This window comes from Phocoena sinus, chromosome 3, assembly GCF_008692025.1.
Source record: "Phocoena sinus isolate mPhoSin1 chromosome 3, mPhoSin1.pri, whole genome shotgun sequence".
Lineage (NCBI taxonomy): Eukaryota > Metazoa > Chordata > Mammalia > Artiodactyla > Phocoenidae > Phocoena > Phocoena sinus.
The window spans coordinates 94743302-94770431 of NC_045765.1; the positions used below are offsets into that span (position 1 = coordinate 94743302).

Here is a 27130-nt window from a genome sequence, read left to right on the forward strand (position 1 = left end):
TTCCCTCCCCAAATATTATGGTATTGCTCCCTGGGATGGGAGTGAGTTCTCTAATTAGAGAATTACAGCTTAAGGAGAAAAAAGGAACAGGGGTGGTTTGGAAATGAGGGACAGACTGACCCGCTAAACAAGATTGGTGGAGATTTTGTAGGCTTGCAGGGGGAAGGCAAGAGCCCCAAGGCTCCCCAAAGACGCTGGAGTCTAAATCCATGGACGTCCGGGACCCACTTGTTGAGGATCAGAAAATCTAATGTAATCTTGCTCTTGAACAAGAAAGCTCTTCCCTTGGCAGAAATTTAACAGGGTGGCCTGAACTCAAGACGCAGACTTGGGGTTGAGGGGAAGGACAGTGGGGTCTCAAAGGATCTTTTTGGAGGCTAGAAAAGCGGATACACCTTTGGAACACTGAAGTGTTTGGGGCAGGGGTTAATCACATCTAAATTTCTATTCTTGACATTGTGCTAATAATTAAAACAATGTCAAGAATAGAAATTATTGTTAGGGGTAGGTTGAAGGCATTTTATAAAGAAAGGTCATTTCGGGTCCTTCAAGAGTAAACCTAGGTTGACTATTAGAGTTAGGGTTTGAATGATCAAAGGGTGACCAGCAGGCATCATAGCTTGTGGCTGGTGGGTACTAAAAAGAAGGATGAGGTGGGGCTTCCATGTTGGTGCAGTGGTTAAGAATCCGCCTGCTAGTGCAGGGGACACAGGTTCAAGCCCTGGTCTGGGAAGATCCCACATGCTGTGGAGCAACTAAGCCTGTGCACCACAACTACTGAGTCTGTGCTCTAGAGCCCATGAGCCACAACTGCTGAAGCCCGCATGCCACAGCTACTGAAGCCTGCACACCTAGAGCCTGTGCTGTGCAACAAGAGAAGCCACCGCAATGAGAAGCCCGCACACTGCAAGGAAGAGTAGCCCCTGCTCGGCGCAACTAGAGAAAGTCCGTGCACAGCAACAAAGACCCAATGCAGCCACAAATAAATAAATAAATAAATTTTTTAAAAAAAGAAGAAGAAGAAGGGTAAGGGGGCAGAGAAATGGAGGTAGAAATAAGATTACAGGAAAAATGCATGTGTTAGCATGGAATTTCTCAGATTAGTTCTGGATGGTCTTCTCTCCAGGGTCCTGCCCAGTGCTTTCTGTTGGCCGAGGCATTAGACTTTCTTCTCTGGAAGCCGACATCTTAGACTGTACCTTTATCACCCCAACCCTACTCTGCAAGGCTGCTCCCTGATTGCGTTGAAAAACTGATTCCAGTGAAGCAAATCAGAGTTTGGAGGAGGCTTTGCAGGGTCAGGCCCAGGCATGGGTTACTTTCAACTGTTTAGCAAAGTAGAAGCTCTTTTTAGGTTGTCCTCGGTGACCCCTATTAGACACGGCATTCCCAGATCATTCTCATACCTTGTATTTAAGTGAGCTACATCTTGGCAAAGCCAGCAATCTCAGTTTTGCTTTGTCTCACCCATGTTATCAATCCTCATGTGCCAAATATGAGTGAGTTTGTGATCATCTGGATTATTTAAAAGAAATTAAGTGGTGATAGTTGTATAACTGTGAATATAATAAAAACCACTGAATTGTATACTTTAAAATGGTGAACTTCATGGTGTGTGAATTATATCTCGATAAAGAAAGAAATGGAGTAGAATGGTTTGGCCTTAATGTCTAAATTATAATCAGATATCGGAAAGAGAGATATATATATATTTTTTTGCGGTACGCGGGCCTCTCACTGCTGTGGCCTCTCCCATTGCGGAGCACAGGCTCCGGATGCGCAGGCCCAGTGGCCATGGCTCACGGGCCCAGCCACTCCGCGGCATGTGGGATCTTCCCAGACCGGGGCACGAACCCGCGTCCCCTGCATCGGCAGGTGGACTCTCAACCACTGCGCCACCAGGGAAGCCCCGGAAAGAGATATTTTAAAATAATTATACAAATGTCATGTCATATACTTTCAGTATGTCTGAGAGTTAGGAAATTTCTCTTTATCAAATGTTTTCAATGTCTTGGGTAATTGTATTTGATGATTTCAGTTATTCTGATTTTAGGTTAAATCTGTGACTGTTGCTGAAGGACTCGTAGAAGACCATTTTGATGTGACCGTGAAGATGAGCACCTACCTGGTGGCCTTCATTGTTTCAGATTTTAAGTCTGTCAGCAAGATGACCAAAAGTGGCATCAAGGTGAACCTGCGATTGTCACATAGGGTGACCAGCTTGTCCTGGCCTGCCTGGGACTGTCTTGGTTTTAAAACTGGAAGTCCTGCATCCTAGGAATCCCCTCAGTCTTGGGCAAACCAGTTGGTTGGTCATCCCGTTGTCTCAGATACTCATATTTACAGTGGGGTTCTAATAGCAAAAACATGCGGCGAGGCCTGGGCTGGCCTGGGTCATGGTCCTGGCTCCACCACTAACTGACTTTCTGCTCCCTTTTGCCCTGCTCCCCTTGGAAGTTAGCTTATACTTCTTTAAAATGTGTAAGTTGGACTAGATCCTGCAATGGTTTCTAAGGTTCTCCTGTGTATAACTTCATGCAGTTTGGAAGTGAATGTCATGGACTACCTGAGCGGGAGTTTCTAACCATGGGAAGGAAGTGAGATAGAGCGGTCTGCTTGGAGTATTAAATGGCTCTGGGGAGAGCATTTGGGCCAGGGAATACTGGAGTACTAGAGAAAAAGATCTTGTTTCAAAGAGCACTTGCTACTCGGGTGGGTACCATTGTGTAGTGAACAACCTGCTCAACTGTGCGCTGTGGCTCTGAATGCAAATAAGATTTTTGGAGAGGAGGGACGGGATACTTTATTTGAAGTTACCTCATTTATTTAAATAGGGGTACATTTCCTATCAGGTTTCCCACCTTGGGCAGGCTTGGGACTTTGTCTCCTATCCCCTGAGTTCTTTAATGCCATGAAAACCCAAACTCAAGTCCATCTGTACTAGGCCAGTGTCCTCAGGGCAAAAGCTGGCTGCAGTGCTCTGCTGACTTCTCAGGGTTCTACTGTCCCTTCATTTTCGGCAACTAAGTCGGCTTTACTTTTTCACTATCTCATGTAAACATTTAAAAAGACATGTTTGTATTTGTTATCCAGCGTTTGTTGTAGTTTTCAGAAGGGGGGGTGTTGATCAGGAACAGTCAGCGTTAATATAAGAAATAGAACTTCCAACTGTCTTTCTTAATATTGGCAACCATATCCCACAATATGAAGCTGTTAATGTCAGTCTTCTAGAGAAGCCACTGTGGCATTTGGATAACTTTCGTGTACCTTTCTCTTCAGGTTTCCGTGTATGCTGTTCCAGACAAGATAAATCAGGCAGGTTATGCACTGGATGCCGCGGTGACTCTTCTAGAATTTTATGAGGATTATTTCAGCATTCCATATCCCTTATCCAAACAAGGTATAGATTTGGCACAGGTGTTACAAAGTGTGGCATTTACTGACGCCAGCAGTAGATTATATCCTCCTAATTGGCATCTCCCCCCTCAGCTCGGCAGGCCCTCAAGTCATTAAAACCTGGCAGGTTCCTGAGGCACATGTCATGGAGATAATTTTGCCTTCTGACTTTAAATTAATTTTTTTTTTTTTTTTTTTTTTGCGGTATGCGGGCCTCTCACTGTTGTGGCCTCTCCCGGTGCGGAGCACAGGCTCCGGACGCGCAGGCCCAGCGGCCATGGCTCACGGGCCCAGCCGCTCCGCGGCACATGGGATCTTCCCGGACCGGGGCACGAAACCGTGTCCCCTGCATCAGCAGGCGGACTCTCAACCACTGCGCCACCAGGGAAGCCCTAAATTAATTTTTAAAAAATAAATTTATTTATTTATTTTTGGCTGTGTTGGGTCTTCGTTGCTATGCGCAGGCTTTCTCTAGTTGCAGTGAGCGGGGGCTACTCCTCGTTATGGTGCACAGGCTTCTCATTGCGGTGGCTTCTTGTTGCGGAGCATGGGCTCTAGGTGTGCGGGCTTCAGTAGTTGTGGCTCACGGGCTTCAGTAGCTGTGGCTTGCGGGCTCTAGAGTGCAGGCTCAGTAGTTGTGGTGCATGGGCTTAGTTGCTCCACGGCACGTGGGATCTTCCCAGACCAGGGCTTGAACCCGTGTCCCCTGCATTGGCAGGTGGATTCTTAACCACTGCGCCACCAGGGAAGTCCTTGCCTTCTGACTTTAAGGACAAGCACAACTATATTATTGGGCAGATAGCAAAGGACAGAGGCTGTATTTTTTTCATGATTGGCACGCATTTGGTAGGAACATAGAGTACTCAATGAATTTTTCGAATGAATTCATTGATAGAGCATGAGAAAATCTGCATTTTCTTTCTTACATGAGCCCTTAAAACTACTGTGTGTTTGAGTTTTTAGGTGTATGGGAGTCTTGGGCATCCAAGGTCGAGTGGATTATTGAGACAATTGTTAAAATTGTCTAGTCCCCAAGCACCTTGTCAGAGAATTAGAAATGGAGTCAGGAGGTCTGAAACCCAAGCCTGACTTTGTCTTGCAGCAGCAAAGTAACTCTGTATGAGTCACTGAGTCCTATTTCTTTATTGTGAAAGGTTCTTCAGTCTAGAATAATCCATGATTCTGCGTGAGCCACGTAGTTTTTCTTTGATCCCTACACCCATCCACTCTGAAAGTTAGTGTGTTTGGGCAACATGTAGCTTGCGATTGGTAAGATGTTTTTGTTTCCTTCCCAAGATCTTGCTGCTATTCCTGACTTTCAGTCTGGTGCTATGGAAAACTGGGGACTGACAACATACAGGGAATCTTCTCTACTGTTTGATGCTGAAAAATCTTCTGCATCAAGTAAGCTTGGCATCACGCTGACTGTGTCCCATGAACTCGCCCACCAGGTATATAAGCTCAATCACACTTTCAAAAAAATGTTAACTATATCTATATTGCTTTTCTGGGACATAAGCTATTCATACTGTTGTATGAATTCTACCAATTCATTTTTACTATGTCTTTTTTCCCAGAAGAAGAAATGGTTTCTTTAAAGTATTAGGTACCATGTTTTATAATACACATTGTGAAGTTTTTCTTTTTACTTTGAAAAAAATATTAGCTTTATAAATATGTTAACATTCATATACTGACCGTACACATATAAAATATATTTCCTTCTGAATGTCTGACGTTTATGGCCACGTAGATAATCTAGTTTCCATAGAAATCTGTGAATAACCTGAGTAATGTTTTCCTTTCAGTGGTTTGGGAACCTCGTCACTATGGAATGGTGGAATGATCTTTGGCTAAATGAGGGATTTGCCAAGTTTATGGAGTTCGTGTCTGTCAGTGTGACTCATCCAGAACTGAAAGTTGTAAGTTGTATTTACTTACTTTTTTTTTACATTTTAGATCAATCTGTTGTGTTGTTTAATGTTGCTGGAAAATACTTACTGATGTTAGATTATGGAATTCATAGAAAGATTGATAACTTCCCTGGGAGTTTAAATATGAATCAGGTTTCCAAAATGCTAGTGAACTTTAAAGACACATTGCAAAGGTTTGTTTCCAAACTCAATTGCTTATTTCCAAATCTATGATTGTTATGAAGTTAGTATTAAATTTTGTCCTTCCTTAATATCAAAGAAATAGAAATAACGACAACCTGTCTGTTCCATATCACTTCCCCAACCTTCGGGTTACTCACTGAAGAAGTATTAGGTACAGATTGCTGCTATTTCAATAGGGTCCTGCTTGCCAAATGAAATGAGTTATGTTTAAGGTAATTGTACATTTGATTGTATAAGAACCTAGACTCATGGGTCACAAACTTAATGCTTTGGAGCCTCTACGTGTTGACTTTAAAAATCATGTGTTTAACTTGCGAAAATCAAATGCAGTAAAATTAAAAAGAAACTTTATGTAAAAACAATCCTTTATCATATAATAATTTTCATTTGTACATATTCGTATCCCATTTCCATCTTCCAATACACATAACTTATATGTAGTTATAATTATAATGTACATATAATTATTACACTACAGTGGATCATAAATATTTTCCTGTTTCCACATAGTCTTTAATAATAAAAATGATTACGTATGGATATTATTCTATTGGGTAATATGCCCTAATCAGGTTATAGTTGGGATTTGTTTTTTATTACTTTTTCTTTCACTACATGGTTTTAAAGCTAAATTTCTTTGCTTTAAAATAGTATAGATGATGATTGGAGATACTTAAATTACTATACATTTTAGTTTCTGATTTTGGCACTGTTGGGCTATAGGCATAATGTTTTTCTTTTTAGTAGGAAATTTTCTTTATTCTAAGGTGATAAGTATTTAAACAAAAATTTCAGTGTTGATCTAAGATCACTGTTTCTTGGCTGTTCTTTAGAAGATAGTAATTCTATTTAATTTTGTAAATTCTATAAATATGGAAAAGGTTAGATTAGAAATTTAGAGTGTAAACCTATTATCCCAGGTCAGACCATCCTCATTTCGTATTTTTTTCAAGTAAATGTAAATCATTGGTGATGCTGTCTTTTTTTCTGTCTCAATAGGAAGATTATTTCTTTGATAAGTGTTTTAATGCTATGGAGGTAGATGCCTTAAACTCCTCACACCCTGTGTCCACACCTGTGGAGAATCCTGCTCAGATTCGGGAGATATTTGATGAAGTTTCTTATGAAAAGGTAAAAATGGATTATAAGGGTACAGTTTGGACCCTACACTTAAAAATGTGGGGTGGAGAGGTTATAGATAGTGTTTTGGGGTGACTTTCCCTTCATAAGGACTAGCCCAGATTGAATTCCTTCTCTTCTTACCCTTGCTGCCCAGAGCGAACTCTTTGAGGCCTAACTTGAAGTTTAGCTTAAAATCCTAAAGATTATATTGTGGTCAGTTTGTTTACTGTCTTAAATTGAATATTCGTGGCCTACAGAAGCTTTTTATTTATCCTTCAATATATAGGTCTTGATCGAGCATCAACTTTGTACCAGGCAAAAGCCCCTGCCCTTGTATAGCTTTTGGTGCCTTCAGAAACAGTTGTCCTGCACAATGTGTTTAATAAAAGAATTGGAAATTGTTGCCAACATATAATAATTGGGAGATTTTAAATAAAAATCCAGATTTCTGGCTTCGATTGGAGGGAAAAAGGATTCTGGTCATACCAGGCCTATATTTCCCTTAGAAGCATAGACTGGAGCTAAGTCATGGCTCCTTTATGAGACCAGAGTTCTGCTTTTCCACTTTCCCTTCCATTCCCAACCGTTTCTGTTATCCTCACCAAGGCAGAGAATGTGTCATTTATCATTATGCTTGGCAGAGAATGTGTCATTTATCATTATGCTTGGCTGTTTTATGTGTAGCAAATGGAAAAGTATATCTTGTTTGCATGTTTCCATCAATAGTGCAGAGGAGATAAAAGCAGACATAAAACAGACATATACACACACACATAGATCAATGGAACAGAATAGAGCCCAGAAATCAACCCATGCATATATGGTTAATTTATGACAAAGGACCTGAGAATATACAATGGGGAATGGAGAGTCTCTTAAAAAAATGAACATTTAGTTCTCCCAACACCACATGTAAAAGAATGAAACTGTACTACTATCTTACACCATTCACGAAAACTAACTTGAAATGGATTAAAGACTTAAATGTTAAGACTGTAAACCATAATACTCATAAAAACTGAGAGAAAAAGCTTCTTGACATGGGTCTTAGCAGTGGTTTTTATGGTATATGACACCAAAAGTATAAGAGCATAAGCAACGAAAGCAAAAACCAAGTGGGACTACATCAAATTAAAAGCTGTCCGCACAAAAAAACAACAAAATGAAAAGGCAGCCTACTGAATGGGAGAAAATACTTGCAAACCATATGTCTGACAAGGGGTAATATCCAAAATATATAAAGAACTCATACAACTCAATGACTAAAGAAAACAATCTGATTTTAAAAGGAGCAGAGGAACTGAATAGAAACTTTTCCAAAGACAAACAGATGGCCAATAGGTACATGATAAGGTGCTCAACATCACTAATCATTGGGGAAATGCAAATCAAAACACAATGAGAGGGCTTCCCTGGTGGCGCAGTGGTTGAGAGTCTGCCTGCCGATGCAGGGGACACGGGTTCGTGACCCGGTCCGGGAGGATCTCACATGCTGCGGAGCGGCTGGGCCCGTGAGCCATGGCTGCTGAGCCTGTGCGTCCGGAGCCTCTGCTCCACAGTGGGAGCGGCCACAACGGTGGGAGGCCTGCGTACCGCAAACAAAACAAAACAAAACAAAAAACACAATGAGACATCACCTCACGCTGGTCAGAATGGCTCATCTCATAAAGACAAATAGCAAGTGTTGGCAAGGATGTGGAGCAAAGGGAACCCTCGTGCACTGTGGTGGGAATGTAAATTGGTCCAGCCACTGTGGAGAACAAAATATTAAAAAATAAAGCTATCATATCCAGCAATTCTACTTTTGGGTATTTATTCAAAGAAGACAAAAAACATTAGCTTAAAGAGTTATGTGCACTCCCACGTTCCAGGCAGTGTTATTTACAATAGCCAAGATAATTGTTTCCATAAGTGACCATTCCACAGTGCAATATTCAGCCATAAAAAAGGAAATCTTGGCACTTGTGACAACATGAATGGATCTTGAGGGCATTATGCTAAGTGAAATAAGTCAGAAAGACAAATCCTGTATGATCTCACTTATATGTGTAAAAACAAACACACAAAAAATGAGCTCATAGATTGGTGGTTGCCAGGAGCGAGGGGTGGCGGTAGGTGAAATGGATGAAGGAGGTCAAAAGGTACAAACTTCCAGGTTATAAAATACATTATAGGGATACAATGTACAGCATGGCAACTATAGTTAATAACATTGTATTGTGTATTCAGAAGTTGCTAAAAGTAGATCTTAAAAGTCCTCCTCACAAGAAAAAAATTTGTAACTGTGTAATGATGGATGTTAACAAGGTGTATTGTGGTGATCATTTTGCACTATATACAAGTATTGATTCATGTTGTACACCTGAAACTAATGTTATATGGCAGTTATACCTCAAAAAAAACACCAGTCCTGTTGGCAGGAATATGCACACCATGTAGACATTCAGGGACCTGGGCTTTGCCTATCTAGTGACTCTATGATCTCCTAGAACCAGAGAGAGACTACCTCTGCCTAGGGGGGACCTAAGAAATTTTCCCAGAAAAGAAGATTTTGAGTTATGTCTTAAAGATGAATTGGGCTGTGCAGTGGAGGCTAACACAACATTGTAAAGCAACCATACTCCAATAAAAATTAATTAAGAAAGAAAGATGAAATGGGGTTTTTCAGGAAGTAAAGGATGTAGAAAGGGCTTTCTCAGAAGAGGGAATCATGATTTCTTAGGAAAAGAAGACTTGAAACAGGGTGGTTGTTGAGAGAGAGGGATGGAGGAAGGAAGGAAGAGTCCTTGGTGGTTAGTTGTATGCAAAGTTCAGGGGGAAACGAAGAACGTAAAAGAACATTTTTTTATCCTTGGACTACTTCCCTCGTTTGTCACCTGTCTGACCACTGGAGGCATTTGAGTTTGTGACCCATGATCTACAAGAATGGGAGTGGAGGGGAGAAGAGCTCTTATCAGGGGAATGCAGAGTATTTAGGAATTCTCTCGCTCCCTTTCTCATTGTTACTCTTGCCCTGCCAGTTCTCTTTGCTCAAGCCTGCCTGGGCTCCAAGATTCCTCACCGGTTACTCACCTTTGCTTCTACCCCTCCCCACTCCCACCCCAGAGCGGCAGTAGGAGAGCCACGTGGTGGTTCAAGTTCAGTTTTAGTCTGTACGTTGTCCACTCACCTGTGAATAATGGAAGGTCGCAGATGTTGGGGAGGCTTGGTTAGTGATAGAAAACGGTTCCAGTGGACTAAAAGCATAAACAGTCATGTTGATCCCCTGCCTCAACAGGTCCAGGTTTAACCCACTTTCTCTAATTGTTCCATGAATTGCTAGACACTAAAAAGGTTACTGTATCTGCATTTTAAAGAATGACTCCAAAATAGTGTGAGGGTAGATTAGATGGAGGCAAACTACAGCTAACAGTTATTTACGTTGTCTTTTCAGGGAGCTTGTGTTCTGAACATGCTGAGGGATTATCTTGGTGCCGATGCATTTAAAAGTGGTATTGTAAAGTATCTGCAGAAGTATAGCTATAAAAACACAAAAAACGAGGACCTTTGGAATAGTATGGCAAGTGTGAGTATGTTCTTGTGTATCTCTGCGTTTGGGACTGACAGGCCTATTATCTTGTTTTGTTTTTGCTCTGTACCACATTAATCCCTCTGAGAAGAATCATGAGTGTTTTTGACAGAACTGAGTGATGTGTGTATTTTTGGTTTTTAGATTTGCCCTACAGATGGCACACAACAAATGGATGGATTTTGTTCTAGAGGTGAACATTCAACTTCATCTTCAGTAAGTTTTTACATCTGTACGTGTTCCCCCGAAGCACATTCTTTTACTCCGTTTTGTTTGAAGGATAGATAGCTCTGTGCTGAACTTTCCGAGGTCCTTGATGATATCAGTCTCTCTATAGATAAGGCTGCATTTAAACTATACCAGACTGACAGCCCTCCACAATTTTTCTTAAATCTGTCCGCGCAAGGGAGTTGTCCAGCCTTCTTTGGTACCGCATCTCACTGATACTAATTTCTTCAGCTTCACTCTCTGTAAAGCAGTGGATTTATGACATGTTTCTGTGGTAGATCAGGACTGTGTCCGTCAGGCCATGTCGATCGTTTCCATAGCTCTTCATTTGTGAAAAAACATATGATGGCAGTGAGCATTCTTGAGCGCTTACTATGTGTCAGGCACGTTTGAAGCACTTACGTGTATTATCTGCTTTACTCTTCACAATAAGCGTATGAACGAGTACTGTTATCCCTATTTTTACAGATGGGAATATGAAATCCAAAGGCATATGATTAGTAAATTGTAGAGTGGGGATTTGAATGTAGATCTAACTCATGTCTTTAACTGCTAAACTATAAAGAATTCATAACACCTGAATCACAAAACAGTCTGAGTCTCTGTTTATCTGGCCTTGTGGAGTATTTTCATAGGTAGCTGAGGATGAGTCTGGAGATTCAACAGGATTTTATCCACCAGATTTTTATTTTCTTGGCTTTTTTGCTTTTAGAGACAGCTTTATTCAGTAGTTACGAGATGTGTCCTGTGGTACGTTTTGTCCTTTTATTAGCTCTTAAATATTTTTTGAAAACTTTTAGTATCAAAGAATAGATCCTTGTTTGAGTTCACGGCCATCTGTTAAGTGTGAGCCATGTCGGTGTTATCGCTTGGGAAGTACAGGCTCTTGATGGAACATGTTTTCCCCACCTTGCTGGTCTGAGAGCCAGCATCGTTATGTAGGTGTTGAATGCGTGGCCACTTTCTGTCCCTTCTCCCCCTGCATTCATTCACACTCCTGCTTTGTGCCTGGTGCCAAGCTAAGGTCTGCCCAGGAGAACCAGGTGTGGTACCTGTTCTCAAGACATCTATGTGTACAGGAAGAGAATGAAAAGTAAACAGTCAGTGCTTTAGTGGGCATGCAGTGGCTGGAGACAGCGGGGGAAGGGAGCAGGGGAAGGGACGCAGAAGAGCTTCACTGGTTGCAGCGCTGTGAGCACAAGCTTGGGTTCTCTCTTTTCCTAGAGTTGGGTCCAAGTGGGTCACGCATCTGCCTTTTTCTTATAAACCAGCACTGGCGACAGGAAGGCCTTGATGTGAAAACCATGATGAACACCTGGACGCTTCAGAAGGGCTTTCCCCTGATAACCGTCACCGTGAGAGGGAGGAATGTACACATGAAGCAAGAGCACTATGTGAAAGGCCCGGACGACGCCCCAGAAACTGGGTAACGTTCACAGAGAGAAACTCATTTTGTTGCCTAGGTAACATCTGTCTTGTAGGGTGAACCCTTATTTTGGAAGTAGTGCCCTTAACTTGGTTGCTAAAATATTTTAATCAAATCTATATATCCTAGGAATTTGACTTATACACCACCATCTATTCAAAGGGATGAAGATGATGTATAATTATTTTAACATTCTCATGGTTTGTAGTTAGATATTATGGTAATTTCCAGTTACTGGCTTGAAATCAACTCCAGTAGGAGCATTTGCCACTTAGTTACAATAGTGCCTGGCACTTGGGTTGGAGCTAAGGACATAAACATTTAGGTGATTTCTGGGAAATACAGGAGACTCCATTCTCTTCTTGGGAAGTCTTGAGTTAGATCCCAGAACCTGTTTGTCAGCTTAATACTACAGAGGACATCACTGGAAATGAGACACTGCAACTGGACTGACCCTGGATGGACACTATTTAAAAAATTTTTTATTTTGAAATAATTTCAGACCTGTGGAGAAAATATAAGGAGAGAGCAAAGAATTCCATATATTCTTTGCACAGATATGTGTTAACTCTTTACCACATTTGTTTTCTCTCTCCCCATATAACCTAAAATATCAAACTGTTCCAAAAAATATGATCTTTATTTCTTTCTCTATATATATTTTTTAAATGTTTGAGAGTAAGTTGGAGACATGATTTCCTCTTTACCCTGAAATACTTCAGTGTTGTATTTCCTAAAAAGCAAGAGAATTCATTTATATAACCACAGTACCTTTATCAAGATTATGAAGTGAACTTGATAAATACTGTTATCAAATGTATCAACCTTATTCAACTTTCCTCAGTGGTCCTGATAATATCTTTATAGCAAAAGAAAGAAACCTGGTTCAGGATTTTATATAGGATCACATTGTATTACTGTTCGCATCTCTTTAGTTCTTTTTTTCTGAAACAGTTCCTCAGTCTGTCTTTCTTGACCTTGATATTTTTGAAGAGTACAGGCTAGCTATTTTAGAGAATGTCCTTTAATTTGGGTCTTCTGCTGTTTCTTCACGATCAGATTCAGCTTATGCATCCTTGGCAGGAATTCCACAGAAGCGATGCTGTGTTCTTCTGCGTATATGATTTAGAAGGCACATGCTGTCAATTTCTGCCATTACTAGTGGTCACATTTTTAAAGTTAGGCACCCCGAGATCCCTTGAGGCAATCACTGCGAAGGCTGTCAGGGCTCACTTGAGCCCAAATTTCTAGCTCTATTCAAGGAGTCCAAGAAGGATGAATAGTGCCCCAGCTGGCCACTCCTACAAAGCTGGAAAATGGGCTGGGGATGTTTTGAGCTCTTTACAGTAGCAGTTTTGGGTACCATCCTTCTTTAAATGAGCCAGTGCCCGGAGCATGGTAGGAGATTTAAGAACTGCTTGTTGCAGTGAATCAGCAAACGAACAAATCCATCCTCCTTTCTTGTAGGTACCTGTGGCATGTCCCATTGACATTCATTACCAGCAACTCAGACTCAGTCCAGCGATTTTTGCTGAAGACAAGAACAGGTAATTTGTTGTGGAACTAACTAGCTTTCTTCAAGAAGGAACTGTGGAAATGTGTAGGACTTAGATAATAAGTTTTCTTTGCTATTTATCTTGGTTAAAACAAAAAGGATCAGGTCAGCCTTTATCTTAAGCAGATCTGTGACTCAATTTCTAGTGAAGAATATAGGTTTGAAAATACTGTCTGGTTGCCAAAAAGGAAGGACAGTATCTTGCCAGATAGGGATTAAAACAGTTGAGTTATGTAATGCTGAGGAGAAGAGATACTTGGGAAAATTTCCCCTTTCTTTACCATTGCTGGGTTATATCATACATATGGCCTGAAACATGGCATTCTTCTCATAGGTCTATAAATCTCACAAAATTAGTGTCTAAAACTAGTATTGGCTTTTGTCTATTGGGATGCTGTTTTCTGGTTTCTGAAAGGAATGTGTTCAATATGAAACTCATTTCAGTATTAAAATTGTTCAGTATTAAACTCGCCTTTAATTTCCTTGTCCAGTCTCTGATCAGAAAAGCTTTCTCCAGGCAAGAGAGAAAATGGAGCTGTGATTTATTTTATTTGCCCTAGATGTGCTCATCCTCCCAGAAGAGGTGGAATGGATCAAATTTAATGTTGGAATGAATGGCTATTACATAGTGCATTATGAGGATGATGGATGGGATTCTCTGACTGGCCTTTTAAAAGGAACACACACGGCCATCAGCAGTAGTGATCGGGCCAGTCTCATTAACAATGCTTTTCAGCTTGTCAGGTAATACAAGCTCTTCCCAGTCTCGGTTTGTTTCTGAAAGCTGCTGTTATCATTCACATCCTTGATTTCTAAAGATGAAAGTGATTGCTAATAAGAAGTTGAAGGGTGTTTTCTCCTAAGTTCTTCTAACAGTTCAAGGTTGCTTTTAGTCTTAGGATTAACCTCTTATCTGCGTCCGTCTGCTGAGTAAGGCAAAAGTAAGGAATCTGTATTTTAATCTTTATCATTAATGAGTCGGATCAGACTGAGACAAAAGTGTAGAAAACCAGGAGACCGACATCCTGGAGAAGCCCCTTGCCTGGTCCCTAAAGCCTAGTCCTGCGGCTTTTTCTGGCCCCGCTGTAACAGATCAGGTTTCTCCCCGCTGGTTCTGACAATCCTGAAGCCTTCTTAGAAGACCAAGTGGCCCAGGCCCAAGTTGTCGGCATTACATCTCTCAGACTAAAGGAGAGATATCCGCACGCCCCACTCCCACCCCACCCAAACTGGATAGCTGAACTGCATAGCATCTTTTTTTGTTTTGTTTTGTTTTTTGTTTTTTGGGTTTTTTTTGCGGTACGCGGGCCTCTCACTGTTGTGGCCTCTCCCGTTGCGGAGCACAGGCTCCGGACGCGCAGGCTCAGCGGCCATGGCTCATGGGCCCAGCCGCTCCGCGGCATGTGGGATCCTCCCGGACCGGGGTACGAACCCGCGTCCCCTGCATCAGCAGGCAGACTCTCAACCACTGCGCCACCAAGGAAGCCCTGCATAGCATCTTTATGGCTCATAAAATGTGGCCCAACCAGATGACCTTTGAGTGGGTGAGGCTAGTGTTCACTCTTTTTTTTTTGCCCCATAACATTGGCTTTTCAGGAAGTGTTCCCCAAGCCTAAAACTCACCCTTCTTCAATATTTAGGTAGAACTGAAGTCTAAGGGGAATCACCCAAGTGGGAGAGAATACTGTAATTCTCAGCCCCACGTGTCTCTGCTCTAAATGTTGTGGACTTCCTTTCCTGGGCCTCTTGAGGTGACAGAAAGCAGTGGGGAATAAAGATAGGGGTTGCTTATCTAGCCGTTTCTGCCCTGCCTAAATATTCCCTTCCATAGTGCATTACTGATGACATCATAGGGGATTTTGTGTTTATTTACATGAGCGTTCACCCTACCACTAAGATGTTTAACACCAACCCTCTGTAATGAAGAATTGATATCTATATTCAGTTTCTTTGTGAAATGGAGACGAGGATGTGTTGACTCCAGGGACTCATACTTGTGACTGAGTGGCAGTCTCAGGTGAGGCTTCCTGAAGGATCTTTGATCAAGTTTTCCATTTTACTCGGCAAGTTCAGCACAGTCCGACGTCTCACGGCCGGATAGATGCTGACCTGTTCCCATCGCATCTTAACCACAACTCATAGAGCTAGTTAACCCTAGCTCTATTATTTGAGAAAGTTCCTTCACAGTGTAAACATGCCACATGTTGTGATGTATGTGACAGGAAAGATGTTAGTATAAAGGTCATTATTTATAAGGGAGCATTTATATCCAATTGAATGTTTTGCTGGAAGGTTGTTCAAATAACTTTTGAAACAAATAGTTGATTTCCTGGATCTTCTCTTAAACTGCTAACCCTGGTGTCTCTTGACCAGCATTGGAAAGCTATCCATTGAAAAAGCCTTGGATTTAACCTTGTACTTGAAACGTGAAACTGAAATCATGCCAGTGTTCCAAGGTTTGAATGAACTGATACCTATGTATAAGTTAATGGAGAAAAGAGATATGAATGAAGTGGAAACTCAGTTCAAGGTAAAAGCCTGAAATAAGTTGAATAGTTTTTAGATAACTGGTTTGCTTTGGTGTAGGTGTGGAAAAGAGTTCTTATCATGGTGTATATTATATATATAATATAATATATGTATCTTATATATATCTTGATATATTTTAAAGAAAATCACAATGACCTCAGTATTTGGGTTGACCAATGAAGACTTTGGTTTTATTTTGGCACTAAAAATAGGCATGGCACTGTTAGATTCTGTTCTTAAGTTTCACAGATTTGCCATTCCCTCATTAGGCTAATTGTTTATGTCACTTCACTTCTGTACTGTGGTAGTTGCTATTAAGATTTTCTGGGACTCAGGTACTTAAGCAAGAGGCACAAAATCGCTCCTTTTGGCAAAACGTAATGACGTCTTGTATAATTTGCTCTCAAAATTTAGTCATATCAACTGTCTCTGTTAGTTTGCTTTGAAAGTGGCAGTTCACCTTGATTTTAAGTAGATAAGGATATATTTATAAAAGATTGTTACACAAATACTGAAATCATTCATTTCTTGCTTTTGACCCCTTTTATAATTAAATATAAACAACTGCATGGTTGTGGAAATATGAATTGGACTAAGCTTTAAAAAATAATCCCCATCACCTGAGGGTGTATTGGATTATATAAACCATGAGATGACTTGGGACGGGACTGGTGACATGTGTGGCCTTCCCACAGGCCTTTCTCATCGGGCTGCTGAGGGACCTGATTGATAAGCAGACTTGGACGGATGAGGGCTCCATCTCAGAGCGAATGCTGCGGAGTCAGCTGCTTCTCCTGGCCTGTGTGCGCAAGTACCAGCCCTGTGTGCAGAAGGCAGAAGGCTATTTCAGACAGTGGCAGGAAGCCAATGGGAATTTGAGGTCTGTTTTTATCCAACAACCGGTTTGTTCAGATAAGGGGTATCTTTTGTTTTTCCACCATCATTGCTAAATGTTGGGAGAAAAAACAAGTATAGACAAGTCTCCCCTGCTGTCCTTTTTGGGAAAATTTTTTTTTTTTTTTTAGACTTATCTATGCATTGCTCAACTTTCTGTTTTAAGTTCCTGACAGGAGCCCGGGGGTTTGGTTAATGGAGAGGCGGGCGGCAGGGATTCAGTCCTTTTAGACTTGGGGCTTAAGTCCTATCCAGGAAATACTAAGCCAACAATATACATGCTTCTATTCATAAAAGTGCTTACAAACAGGTGGTCCTATTGGATTCCTGACTTTTGTTCATGGACTGCATTTTAAGTCTAGTTTGAATTTCCTTCTTTTGACTTGAAAAGTGACCACCTATTGAGTCACTCAACATCCTTAAAGTATGTTAGAAATGTAGGTATTTATAGAAGTGGCATTTCACAATGTATTTTTGAGAAGGCTACTTAAAACCTACTTTCAGTTACTTTCTCTTGCTTCTTTCCTAAAGTGTTACTGAAGGAAAGAAGTTATTTTTGTTTATATTTCCAGGCATGCTTCTCTGATTGTGGGTCCAGTTTATCGTTTCATAATCTGTCTCTCTCGTGCATGCAAACGCACTTCCGTCATCTCAGCCTCTCCCTGGGTGTGTTCTTTTCCACAGGCTGCCCAGCGATGTGACCTTGGCAGTGTTTGCTGTAGGGGCCCAGAACCCAGAAGGATGGGATTTTCTTTATAGTAAATATCAATCGTCATTGTCCAGTACTGAGAAACACCAAATTGAATTTGCTCTCTGTATTACCCACAATAAAGAAAAGCTTCAGTGGTAAGTAATTCATTCATGTTCAGGTAGCCAAGAGGAATTAAATTAGATCAGATCCTTCTGGCATCTATTTTTGTCCTCTTGGCCAGGAACGGCGTTTCCTGCTGGGAACATTTATGCAAGAGGGCACACATCTAATGTGTACGGTAAATAATTAGAGAGCAGCGGGTGTCAGGAAAATTATTTAAAGGCGTATGTATTTGCGTATCTTTAAAATAACACATTTAGAAATTTACACCGGATATACCTATCTTAGCTACATTTGTGAGCAAATGAGAGAATATATGAGAATCGGTGTTGTAAACACTGTACAAATGTTAGTTTTTATTGTTATGTAGCTACAGGGAGTTTCTCAGGGCTCTGGTAACCTATTTATCTTTTGTGTCTTCATTATTAGCAGATCGGCTTTTTTCTTTCCCAAATTATTTTATTAAAGTTGTTTGGAACTTTTTCAGGGCCTCTTTGTTGCTAACACTTCTTGTCTTAATCATTCTAGGCTACTAGATCAAAGTTTTAAGGGAGATACAATAAAAACTCAAGAGTTTCCAGATATTCTTAGAACTATCGGCAGAAACCCAGTGGGATATCCACTGGCCTGGCATTTTCTGAGGGAAAACTGGAATAAACTTGTACAAAAGTAAGTAGTGCCCAAAATTGTGTTGTGACTGGCAAAAATTCCTAAACCTGGCTGTTTTAGCTACGTTTGTAAAATAACAGTGATTATCTGAAGGGATTCTTTTGACTGAAGAAAGGAAGTAGAGGTACTTCAAATATCCTTAGAAAATATGAAACTCTAATTCAGTGCTAACTAATGGATCTGGATGGTCAAGTGTTTCATTCCATCTGGCATAATCTCTTCCCGCACCCCGTGACCTACCAGAAGTCGCCTGCACAGTTCAGGCAAGTCTTCTGTTTAGTACTTCCACTTGTTGTATCTGCCCAAACTCTTGTAGCACCTACTACTTCTGTCATTTTCTTTTGGGTACTTAATCTTTTATTCAGCGGCTGGTGTGTTGATTTTTTACAACTAGATCTTAGCCCATTGGAGCAAAGGATCACGTCTTATCTTTTTCACGCCTAACCAGTTTCCAGTTAATTGCTATCACATATATGAGGCACTTAAAAATACATGTCGAACGAACAAATACCTCACAATACATTTTGACAATTTCTATTTCTAGGTTTGAACTTGGCTCAAGTTCCATAGCCCACATGGTAACGGGAACAACAAATCAGTTCTCGACAAGAGCACGGCTTGAAGAGGTAAAAAATAAATAAATAAAAAGCTTTCTTTTTGAACTTCAGTGACAATTATCTAATAAATTATCTAATAAATATGAGGTAGGCAAAATACTTTAAGGGCCTGATGAGTTACAAGTGGATTTTGTCACTTGGTAAATGTTCTTTTTGGATGGGTGTTTTGTTTAGTGTGGTGTTTTTGACATGAGCAAAAATCAGTTACAAATAAACCATTGAAAACTGTGCCTCTTCCCAAACACATTTAGAAGTCTTAGCTCTGCCATTAAAAATTTTAGGGCTTAAAAATTACTTTAGACATTTAATCCCTGTTTAGGATGTTACAAGTGATTATTGGAGGTTTAAGTGACTGAAGTGATCCTCTAGGTATTTTGAAAGAGGCAGGTCTGGAAGCTAGGCTCTCCACTATTCGAGCTCATGATTTCCTATTACTTACTGGTGAACCATCTACTTTCAGAAAGAATTCTAGGCAACTTTTAAGGTCCATATATAAAATAATGCTAAAATAAAGAACAAAAAGCTGCATAATGTTTGGAAAGGAAATTGTATGAGGGATTTATGCTGAGGATAATTTATTGCAGTTGTACGCTAAGTTTATCATAGCTTCCTAGCAGCCAAAGAAAGATGAGAAAACAGTATGCGTTATTGTCAGGTAAGAGAGAACCATGGAACATACACGTTTTCCACAAAAGCAGACTTTTCTCTCAGTCTTAAACTTTTGAGGAGTTTGCCGTATGGGTCATTTTGTTGCGGTGGCTTTTCTATAATAATATTCTCTATAGTAAAGCTGGAGAACAGATTTTACATGGTTTTAAAAATGGTGCAATTAGATAAAAGCTGAGAGCCTAATATTAACTTTTTTAGGAGAGGTTCCATTGTGTAGTCTGGTTACACCATGATCTAACTCGATGGAGAGTGCTTTGAAAATGGAAAAGAAATGTCACAACCCTTTTCTCCAGTTTTTCAGTAGCCTCACCCAGGCTTGTAAAATTAACTTGCACATAATAATTCAAGCTTGAATTCTGGTGAGGTCTACAGCAGAGATATTCTGTGTGATGACAGCAGAGCCATCTATGGGCTGGGACCAGATAGACCAGGTCTGTAGCACCAAAACATTTCATTCATTATCTTGTTCTTTCATTAATTTTCTCATGAATTCATTCAAGACATATTACATTCTTACTCTACAACAGGTGTGGTTTTAGGTTCCAGGGCTACAATGATGAACAGGATAGACAAAGCCCCTGCCCTCATAGAGCTTAAATTTTACTGGGGGAACCAGACAGTTACAGACGGATCAACTCATGTCAGGTAGTTACATGCTCTGAAGATGAATAAGGCAAGGGAAGGAGAGCGAGTGACTGGGTAAGGGAATGGTGCTATGTCCTGTGGGATGACTCGCGGACCTTTGAGGAGATGTTGAAGGAAATGCCGATATCTAGGCGGAGAGTGCTGTGTGCAGAGGAAACGTCAGGTGCAGAAACCCTGTGGCAGGACATGTAAATGAAAGAGCCCGAGATGTTGTCCGAATGCAGAGTGTCCTACTGACATTTACAATGCAGGAGTCATCCTGAGCCCTTCCTTCCCCTCACATCGAGTTCATCCCAAGTCCTGTTGGCTCTGCTTCCGGCATCTACACCCCATCTGTGCACTTCTCTGCGCTTACCCCGGCCGAGCCTTTCTCACCTCTTGTGTGGTCTATGGTGACAGCCTCCTAACTGGCCTCCCTCCTGCCACTTTGCCAATGCCACACCATCTTCCACCTTTAAAACGGAAAACCAACCCACGACTGACCCTTTCTCGAAACCCTGCCTGTCACTCTTGAAGTCGCAAACCTCTCCTTCCCATGTGGATGAGAGGGTCATTACCTGGCTCCTGCCCACCTCTCCAGCCCTTTCTCACATGCTCCTGTGCTCCCTGTCTCACCCACTGCAGCCCCTCAGCCTGCTCCTGGGCCACCAGGTGTTTCTCCTGTGCGAGGCCTCTGCGCTTTCTTCTTCTTCTGCCTGGCTTGCTCTTTCCCCAACTCCAGACTGGAGGGGTTCATTTTGTTCTTTAGAGGCCCCAGCTCAGATGTCACCTTCCCAGACCACTCTGTCGAAAGCAGGCCACCCCCTCTCCAGTTGCTGTCATAGCCCCGGTTTATTTTCTCCACAGCAGTATAGAGTCAGCATAGTTCACTGCTTGTCTCCCCAGGCAGACTGTAAGCTTCATGAGGGTAGGATGCTTGCCTGATTCATTGCCTCATCCTCAGTGTCTCGCACAGTAATCAAGCCGGAGAAATGAATAAGTACCAGAGTAGATATTCATGAAGAAATGGAGGAGGGGGAGTCCCTGGTCCCTGCTGGGCTTTAGGTTGTGCACTTCACCCACATTACAGGACGACATCCTCACCAACGCTCTGCAGTGTCACAAATGAGGAATCCTAGTCCCAGAGAAGTTAATCATTTACTCACCAACTAGCAGCATAAATCTGGTTTTCTACCCATATGCCCAGAAAATATTCTCAAGGAGGCAGGTTTGAATCAAATACGTAGTCAGTTGAGATGCTGAATTTCCCAAGGCAGATGAAGACAGGAGTGATAAATTTGGGTCAGGAGAAGTAGAAGGGCAGGCAGGGGCTAACAGCTGGCTTTGTTAGAGCTCTCGCAGGCTTGTTTTTCAGTACTATCATGGTAGGCTTCTTCAGGATTAATTAATTAATTGGACCAATTAGTAAAAATATTGATGTGGTTTGACTGAAGAGTGCCCAGAGTGATTTTTTTTTTGAAGTACAGTTGATTTACAATGTTGTGTTAATTTCTGCTCTATAGGCAAAGTGACTCAGCCATACACATATTCTTTTTCATATTGTTTTCCATTATGGTTTATCACAGGATATTGCCCAGAGTTACTTCTTAAACTGCCTATTAATTAATCTTGAGTTCTGAGAGACAAAACAGTAGATTGAGCTACAGTTTAAGGCAGGACAGTGAAGCGGGTTAAGTGTTTTCTAGGTTGCTATAGCAGGAGGGCATGCCTTCAGCTCACAGAAAAGTTCTACCGAGATTTAGTTTTAAAACAACCCCGAATCATTTAAAATTGGAATTTGATCTTTCAAAAAGCCTATTCTTACCCCCCTCCTTTTCCCAAACTTACGATGTTATGACATGGATTTTTAAGGAATTAACTGTCTGGAATCCATGCTGAATAAATAACGTATCTTGGCTTAGACTTTCTTCCTGTCTACGAAATCAAAAAATTGATGGATTAATGTGAAGTGTATGGGAAAAGTTTAAGAACACTTGAAGGCGAGACAGAGTAGCACAATGGTCAATGCTGTTGCAAAGCCAACCTATTCCTCATGTGAGCTTAAAGGGGATAAAGTACCCATTGGTGAAACAATAGCAAAGATATTTTTGAGGAGACAGTCAAGCGATTCTTCTCTTTAAAACCACGGGGAACTTTGGGTGGATTTTATCTTGAAGGAACAATGCATCAATTGTGGATTAGGATAAAAAAAATTGGCAAGGTTTGGGGTATTACCACCATAACTTGCTAAGAACCCCATTCCCCAGTGTTTCTATCATAACAGACAAGGCCAGGCCCGTGGAGGAAGACTGCACGTATGTGGCTGAAACTGTTTTGCTTGGCAGAAAAGATACTCTGCACATTCTGCTTTTTCAGCTATGTTTAAAAAAGTTAAGTTTGCATCTGTGTGTCTATAACAGAATACACATTAGATACATGCGATTAAAACTTAATTATGAAATGGTAAACAGTGAAGTCTTTTAGAATCTGGCAACTGTGAATAAATAAAAAAGCTGCAGAGAAAAAACACAAAACTTGACATCATGAGGCATGAGCTCATTTCATAGAGCTTAAGTTTATGTACATAATCGTATCCAGACACCTGGCCCTGTTTTCTATGTAGAATTTTGAAAAATGCTGGAAATTTGGCTTCAGTTTTCTTTTAACTAGCCTGAACTTTGTGTAACTTAATAAAACAAAATTTTAAAAACCCAATTTTTCCTCACAAGGTAAAAGAATTCTTCAGCTCTTTGAAGGAAAATGGGTCTCAGCTCCGTTGTGTCCAGCAAACAATTGAAACCATTGAGGAAAACATACGTTGGATGGATAAGAATTTTGATAAAATCAGAGTGTGGCTACAAAGTGAAAAGCTTGAACTGCTGTAACAATCCGTTCCTTGTTGGTTCCTGTGATGTGTAATCTCCAAAATTTTATTGAATGTGAATATTTTAAAAATAGAGATGGTTGTCTCGGCACCCAGTGAAGATATTTCCTGCTCCTTCAACTCCTTATTCATTCGTCCCTTCTTATGAAGACTGGCTGTTAACTTTTTCATCAGGGGGTTATTGCCACCACGTGTTCCATTATAGGTGTTAACCCCAAATGTAAACCCAAGTGGTGGGTTCCCTACTATGGAGAAGTGAAGTACCTTATTCTTCTATTTTATATTTTATACTTAAGCCCTGTGGTCTCCAAACCCCTGGTCCCCACACCCTGCTCTCCATGTGCTTGTCATTCATAAGCTGTTGTGTCAGTCTCCTGGGAAGACTCTGAACAGTAGTTACTACTGAACCATGAACCCCCTGGGGCAGTGATTGAGCCAGAAGGGCCCGGATCTGCTTTCCACCTTTCTCTTCCTTGCTGCCTGCCCAGGGGCTGGCTTGTTGGAGGGCCACATCATGAGACTTCCCTGGCCTCTGGCTTTTGGTTGACCTCCCAGGAGGGCAGATAAGAGCTGGGGTTGGGGAGAGAGTAGGTGATGATGGTGTTTATTCCCCAGGTTCCCTTGCAGGTTGCCTCAGGCTGGCCTCCACCGAAGGTATCAGCTCTAGGGAGGTGGCCCTCTTTCCCACAGACCTTCTCTATCTGTGCGTTCTACTAAGTGCTTCCTCCTCTCATCCCTTCAGGGTGAAGGGTGAAGTGGGAGCCTGGCTTAATTAGTCCTGGCTGGACTTGTGGTTTCCATACATCCTGCTCACATTTTTGTTTAAAAAACAAAAAACAAACAAAAAACTCCACAAAAACCTTTTATAGAACCCTCCTCAGATAATACTAATTTGAGTGTGCCATCTATTTCCTCAGGACCCTGAATAATAGTGTCTCTTCTGAAAAAGCCGAGTGCGTTCAGGTCTAGAAGAGAAAACTTTCATTTGAAGTTGAACCTCAGAGCTTTTGATCCTTAGGTAGGTGGTGCTTCCTCTCCTTGTTCCTTATTTGGCCTAGTTTATAATCTCTAAATAAGTTGTTATTGGTACTTATTGCCAGTAAGGCATTGCAGTCTCTAGTAAATGATAAGGTATTGTGAAATGGAAAATACTTGCTTATATTAGCCTAAGTAAGTGAAGACAGTGTATTGTATTGGAATTGAAGTATTTTATGAGTTTTCTTTTTTAATATATTGCAAAATTTATGATAAAGGAATATGATATGAAAAATGTCAATGTGTTTTTCTAATACAGTATGGAATAGAGGATCTTTTCTGGACATAAATGTGTTTTGCAATTCCATTTTCATACATATTGCATGGCTTAATGGCTTGAGAACTAAAACCAGAAATCACTGGTAATTTCCATCCCCAGGTGTTTTTCTTCTAAAAAAAACATACAAAGCCAAGATTTTGATGTAAAATATTTTTCTTTAATTGCATCTTATATCTTGATTAATGAAACATGGAAAATAGTGGTTTTCAGTTTTGGTCACCTGAGGAACCTATTTTCATTTGCTTTTAGAGAAGTCCATTTTCTAAAGAGACACAATATTGCCACACAATGTGCAAAACCCTTTTTGGTAATAAAAAATTGTTATTTACCTCTAAGCAAATATTTGCAGTTATTTACTCCAAATTAGGTGGGTAAAAATGACTGATTTAGATCCTGTAGCTTACTCAACTCATCATTAATTACTAGCAAACACCCAAGTGTTGAAGACGTTTCTAATAAACAAAAAAGCATATTCTGAGTACCTTAAATATATGTTTACTTTAACAGGTATTTCCTAAATGTCTGGATTTTGGTATGTAATTTTAAAATACTTATATGTATGCATGTAAATGAGTAATACTGTAGCCATATCCTTGCAAACACATCTGTCAATGTCAAAGGTTTCACTTTTTTTTTTTTTTTAAACAAAACCACTTTGTACTACCTATAGACACATAGTTGAAATCCCTCAGGAAAAGTGTTTATTTTCTTGTTAGTGCCTTGAAAAGGTCTGTTTAGTCACCATAATCCTGGCTTATATTTCCCAGATTTAGACTAATAATGCCTGCATCTCTGATGGGATGGAGACATAGCATTTGAAGTGGATGCAGTTTGAAATCTCAAAGGTATATGCATGATTTTTGAAGACAATTTTTAGATCGTATTAACAAAATTGGATGCCCATTATAAGCAGTATTGTTATTGTTGCTTGCCTCCCACCCCATTAGATGGTATTGGTGATATTACTTATTTTTAGTGAAGTTGCTAAAGCCTAATGAATAGTTTAAACAGATGCTGACAAAGGCTGTGCTCTCTGAAAACAAGGAATTCCAAATCAGTTTTACGATGTGTACCTGATATTTTTTCCTGCATTCACTATCAAGAAATAAAGATGGGATTTGATAAATATTTAATTTCATCAATGACACCGGTGCTGTATTCATAAACCATTCAGAGAGGTATGAGAAACCATTCCAAGTTGTGGGATATCAGACGCTAGTTCTTAAATTGCTGTGGGGGAAAAGCAGATTTTTAAATTTTTAAAAAGATCTTTTTCTTTATTTTTAAGCAGAAGTTTTTGTGTTTTTGGTAAACCCAACTTCCGTTAAGCTACATGCTGTACAGTGCAAGACTAATGTGGCAATGGCTCTAAGCAAACAACTGCTGCTCAGGTTTTACAGAGAGAGGCTGGAAAGCCCAGCTTAATGCAGTAAACCAGCAGAGTTCAAGCCATATGAGTATTCTAAGAATTAGATTTTGTTATTCTTGGAACTTGCTATGCAGTGACACAGAGTCTGCGTTTTGCTCTTCTGACTCGAGTCAAGTCTCAGTAGGCCTGTGCTGATGTCCTAACCTCTGGCAAAGAAGAGTTCAGCCTGAAAACGGGCGCAGTGCTTCCTCGTCTGTCCAGGTTATCTATTGTTAGCAGCTCAAGAGGAGACATGTGCCCAATGTACGATATTTTATGTTTGCCTTATAAACATGAACCCAAAGAAATATCAAATACAGTTCAAAAGCCCAAGAGGAAAGGGGTAATGAGAAATCAGAACACTGAAGAATATGTAAAGCATTGTTTTCCAAATGCTAACAACAAAAAAATTAAGTGCAAATTGAAAATACTAATGAGATTTACAGGCACTGAGGGTAGAAGGTGCAAAAGTTTGCAAAGGTTTTTCCTTTTGTGTGTGTTGCTTTAAGAAGCTATCAAATATATCTCTTAGAAATATAAAGCTCCTTTCTCTCCCAACTGAAGACAATTTTTAAAAATTCGAAGTTTATCAGTACTCAGTAGAATAACACAGGTGAACCAGACAAATTCAGTTTCTTTTCAGGAAAAGAGTAACAAACAATGTTTAGAATGTCAAGAGACTCAACAAATACTGCTGTCTAGAAGCCACTCAGAAAATTTTTCTGCTGTCAAAGGCTTTTGTTCTTCAGAAGTCACCATCTACCAGCTGAAGATTTTATATGCGGATACCTTGAAAAATTCAAAGAAGAAAATCCAGTGAACCATTTGATATGTAATTTTCTTATTACAGGCGTAATAAATTTAAGGAGGAATTTACTAAAGTTGATATGAGAGTCAAAAATTAAAAGAAATTTATTTTTATAATTTTGGGGAAAATCTTTGGAGCAGTTCTAATCAGTATACCTCCCTCTTTGTAGGAAATAAAAGTGGATTCATGGTGAGAGAGCCTAACCCAATTTAACCTACATTTTCATTTCTTTTAGGTTTTTGGCAGCAAGTGGTTATAAGCTTTTATGGTTTAGAATAAGACCTCTTCTCTCTGAAGTTAATAAGGGCCCAGCTCTCAAGATAGATCTCACAGACTCCCTCGTCCATTACCAGCTCTTTAGTTATCATATAGTAGAATCAAACACAGAGCTTTACTTTCTCAAACTAAGATGAACAAAAGTTGTTAATCTTTTCCTTTGCCCTATTCTCAAAACTCTAATTACCATCAGACCCTAGGGGGGTACTTCTCC

The 27130-nt window shown here is 40.4% G+C and overlaps 2 protein-coding genes across 25 annotated transcripts in view; one reads left to right on the forward strand and one right to left on the reverse strand.

The window, feature by feature from the left end:
- Nucleotides 1-25066, forward strand: part of ERAP1 (endoplasmic reticulum aminopeptidase 1) — a 129024-nt gene extending 103958 nt beyond the window's left edge. For 4 of the 5 annotated variants that reach the window (XM_032626601.1, XM_032626602.1, XM_032626603.1 and 1 more), the window contains 16 exons: nucleotides 2054-2188; nucleotides 3280-3400; nucleotides 4693-4847; nucleotides 5205-5318; nucleotides 6513-6644; nucleotides 10069-10200; nucleotides 10348-10419; nucleotides 11703-11857; nucleotides 13325-13404; nucleotides 13973-14156; nucleotides 15786-15942; nucleotides 16637-16821; nucleotides 17520-17681; nucleotides 18175-18315; nucleotides 18860-18941; nucleotides 22955-23204. In XM_032626601.1, coding sequence (XP_032482492.1) covers nucleotides 2054-2188; nucleotides 3280-3400; nucleotides 4693-4847; nucleotides 5205-5318; nucleotides 6513-6644; nucleotides 10069-10200; nucleotides 10348-10419; nucleotides 11703-11857; nucleotides 13325-13404; nucleotides 13973-14156; nucleotides 15786-15942; nucleotides 16637-16821; nucleotides 17520-17681; nucleotides 18175-18315; nucleotides 18860-18941; nucleotides 22955-23110 — 2163 coding nt within the window. In that variant the 3' untranslated portion in view covers nucleotides 23111-23204. Of the gene's footprint in view, nucleotides 1-2053; nucleotides 2189-3279; nucleotides 3401-4692; nucleotides 4848-5204; nucleotides 5319-6512; nucleotides 6645-10068; nucleotides 10201-10347; nucleotides 10420-11702; nucleotides 11858-13324; nucleotides 13405-13972; nucleotides 14157-15785; nucleotides 15943-16636; nucleotides 16822-17519; nucleotides 17682-18174; nucleotides 18316-18859; nucleotides 18942-22954 lie in introns of all 5 variants that reach the window. The other variant, XM_032626599.1, reaches the window with a different exon arrangement.
- CAST (calpastatin) overlaps nucleotides 24824-27130 on the reverse strand; it is a 130528-nt gene continuing 128221 nt past the window's right edge. For 16 of the 20 annotated variants that reach the window (XM_032626607.1, XM_032626615.1, XM_032626613.1 and 13 more), the window contains one exon: nucleotides 24824-26621. The gene's annotated coding sequence lies outside the window, so the exon portion shown is untranslated. The remainder of the gene's footprint in view (nucleotides 26622-27130) is intronic. The other 4 variants (XM_032626605.1, XM_032626608.1, XM_032626612.1 and 1 more) reach the window with 1 other exon arrangement.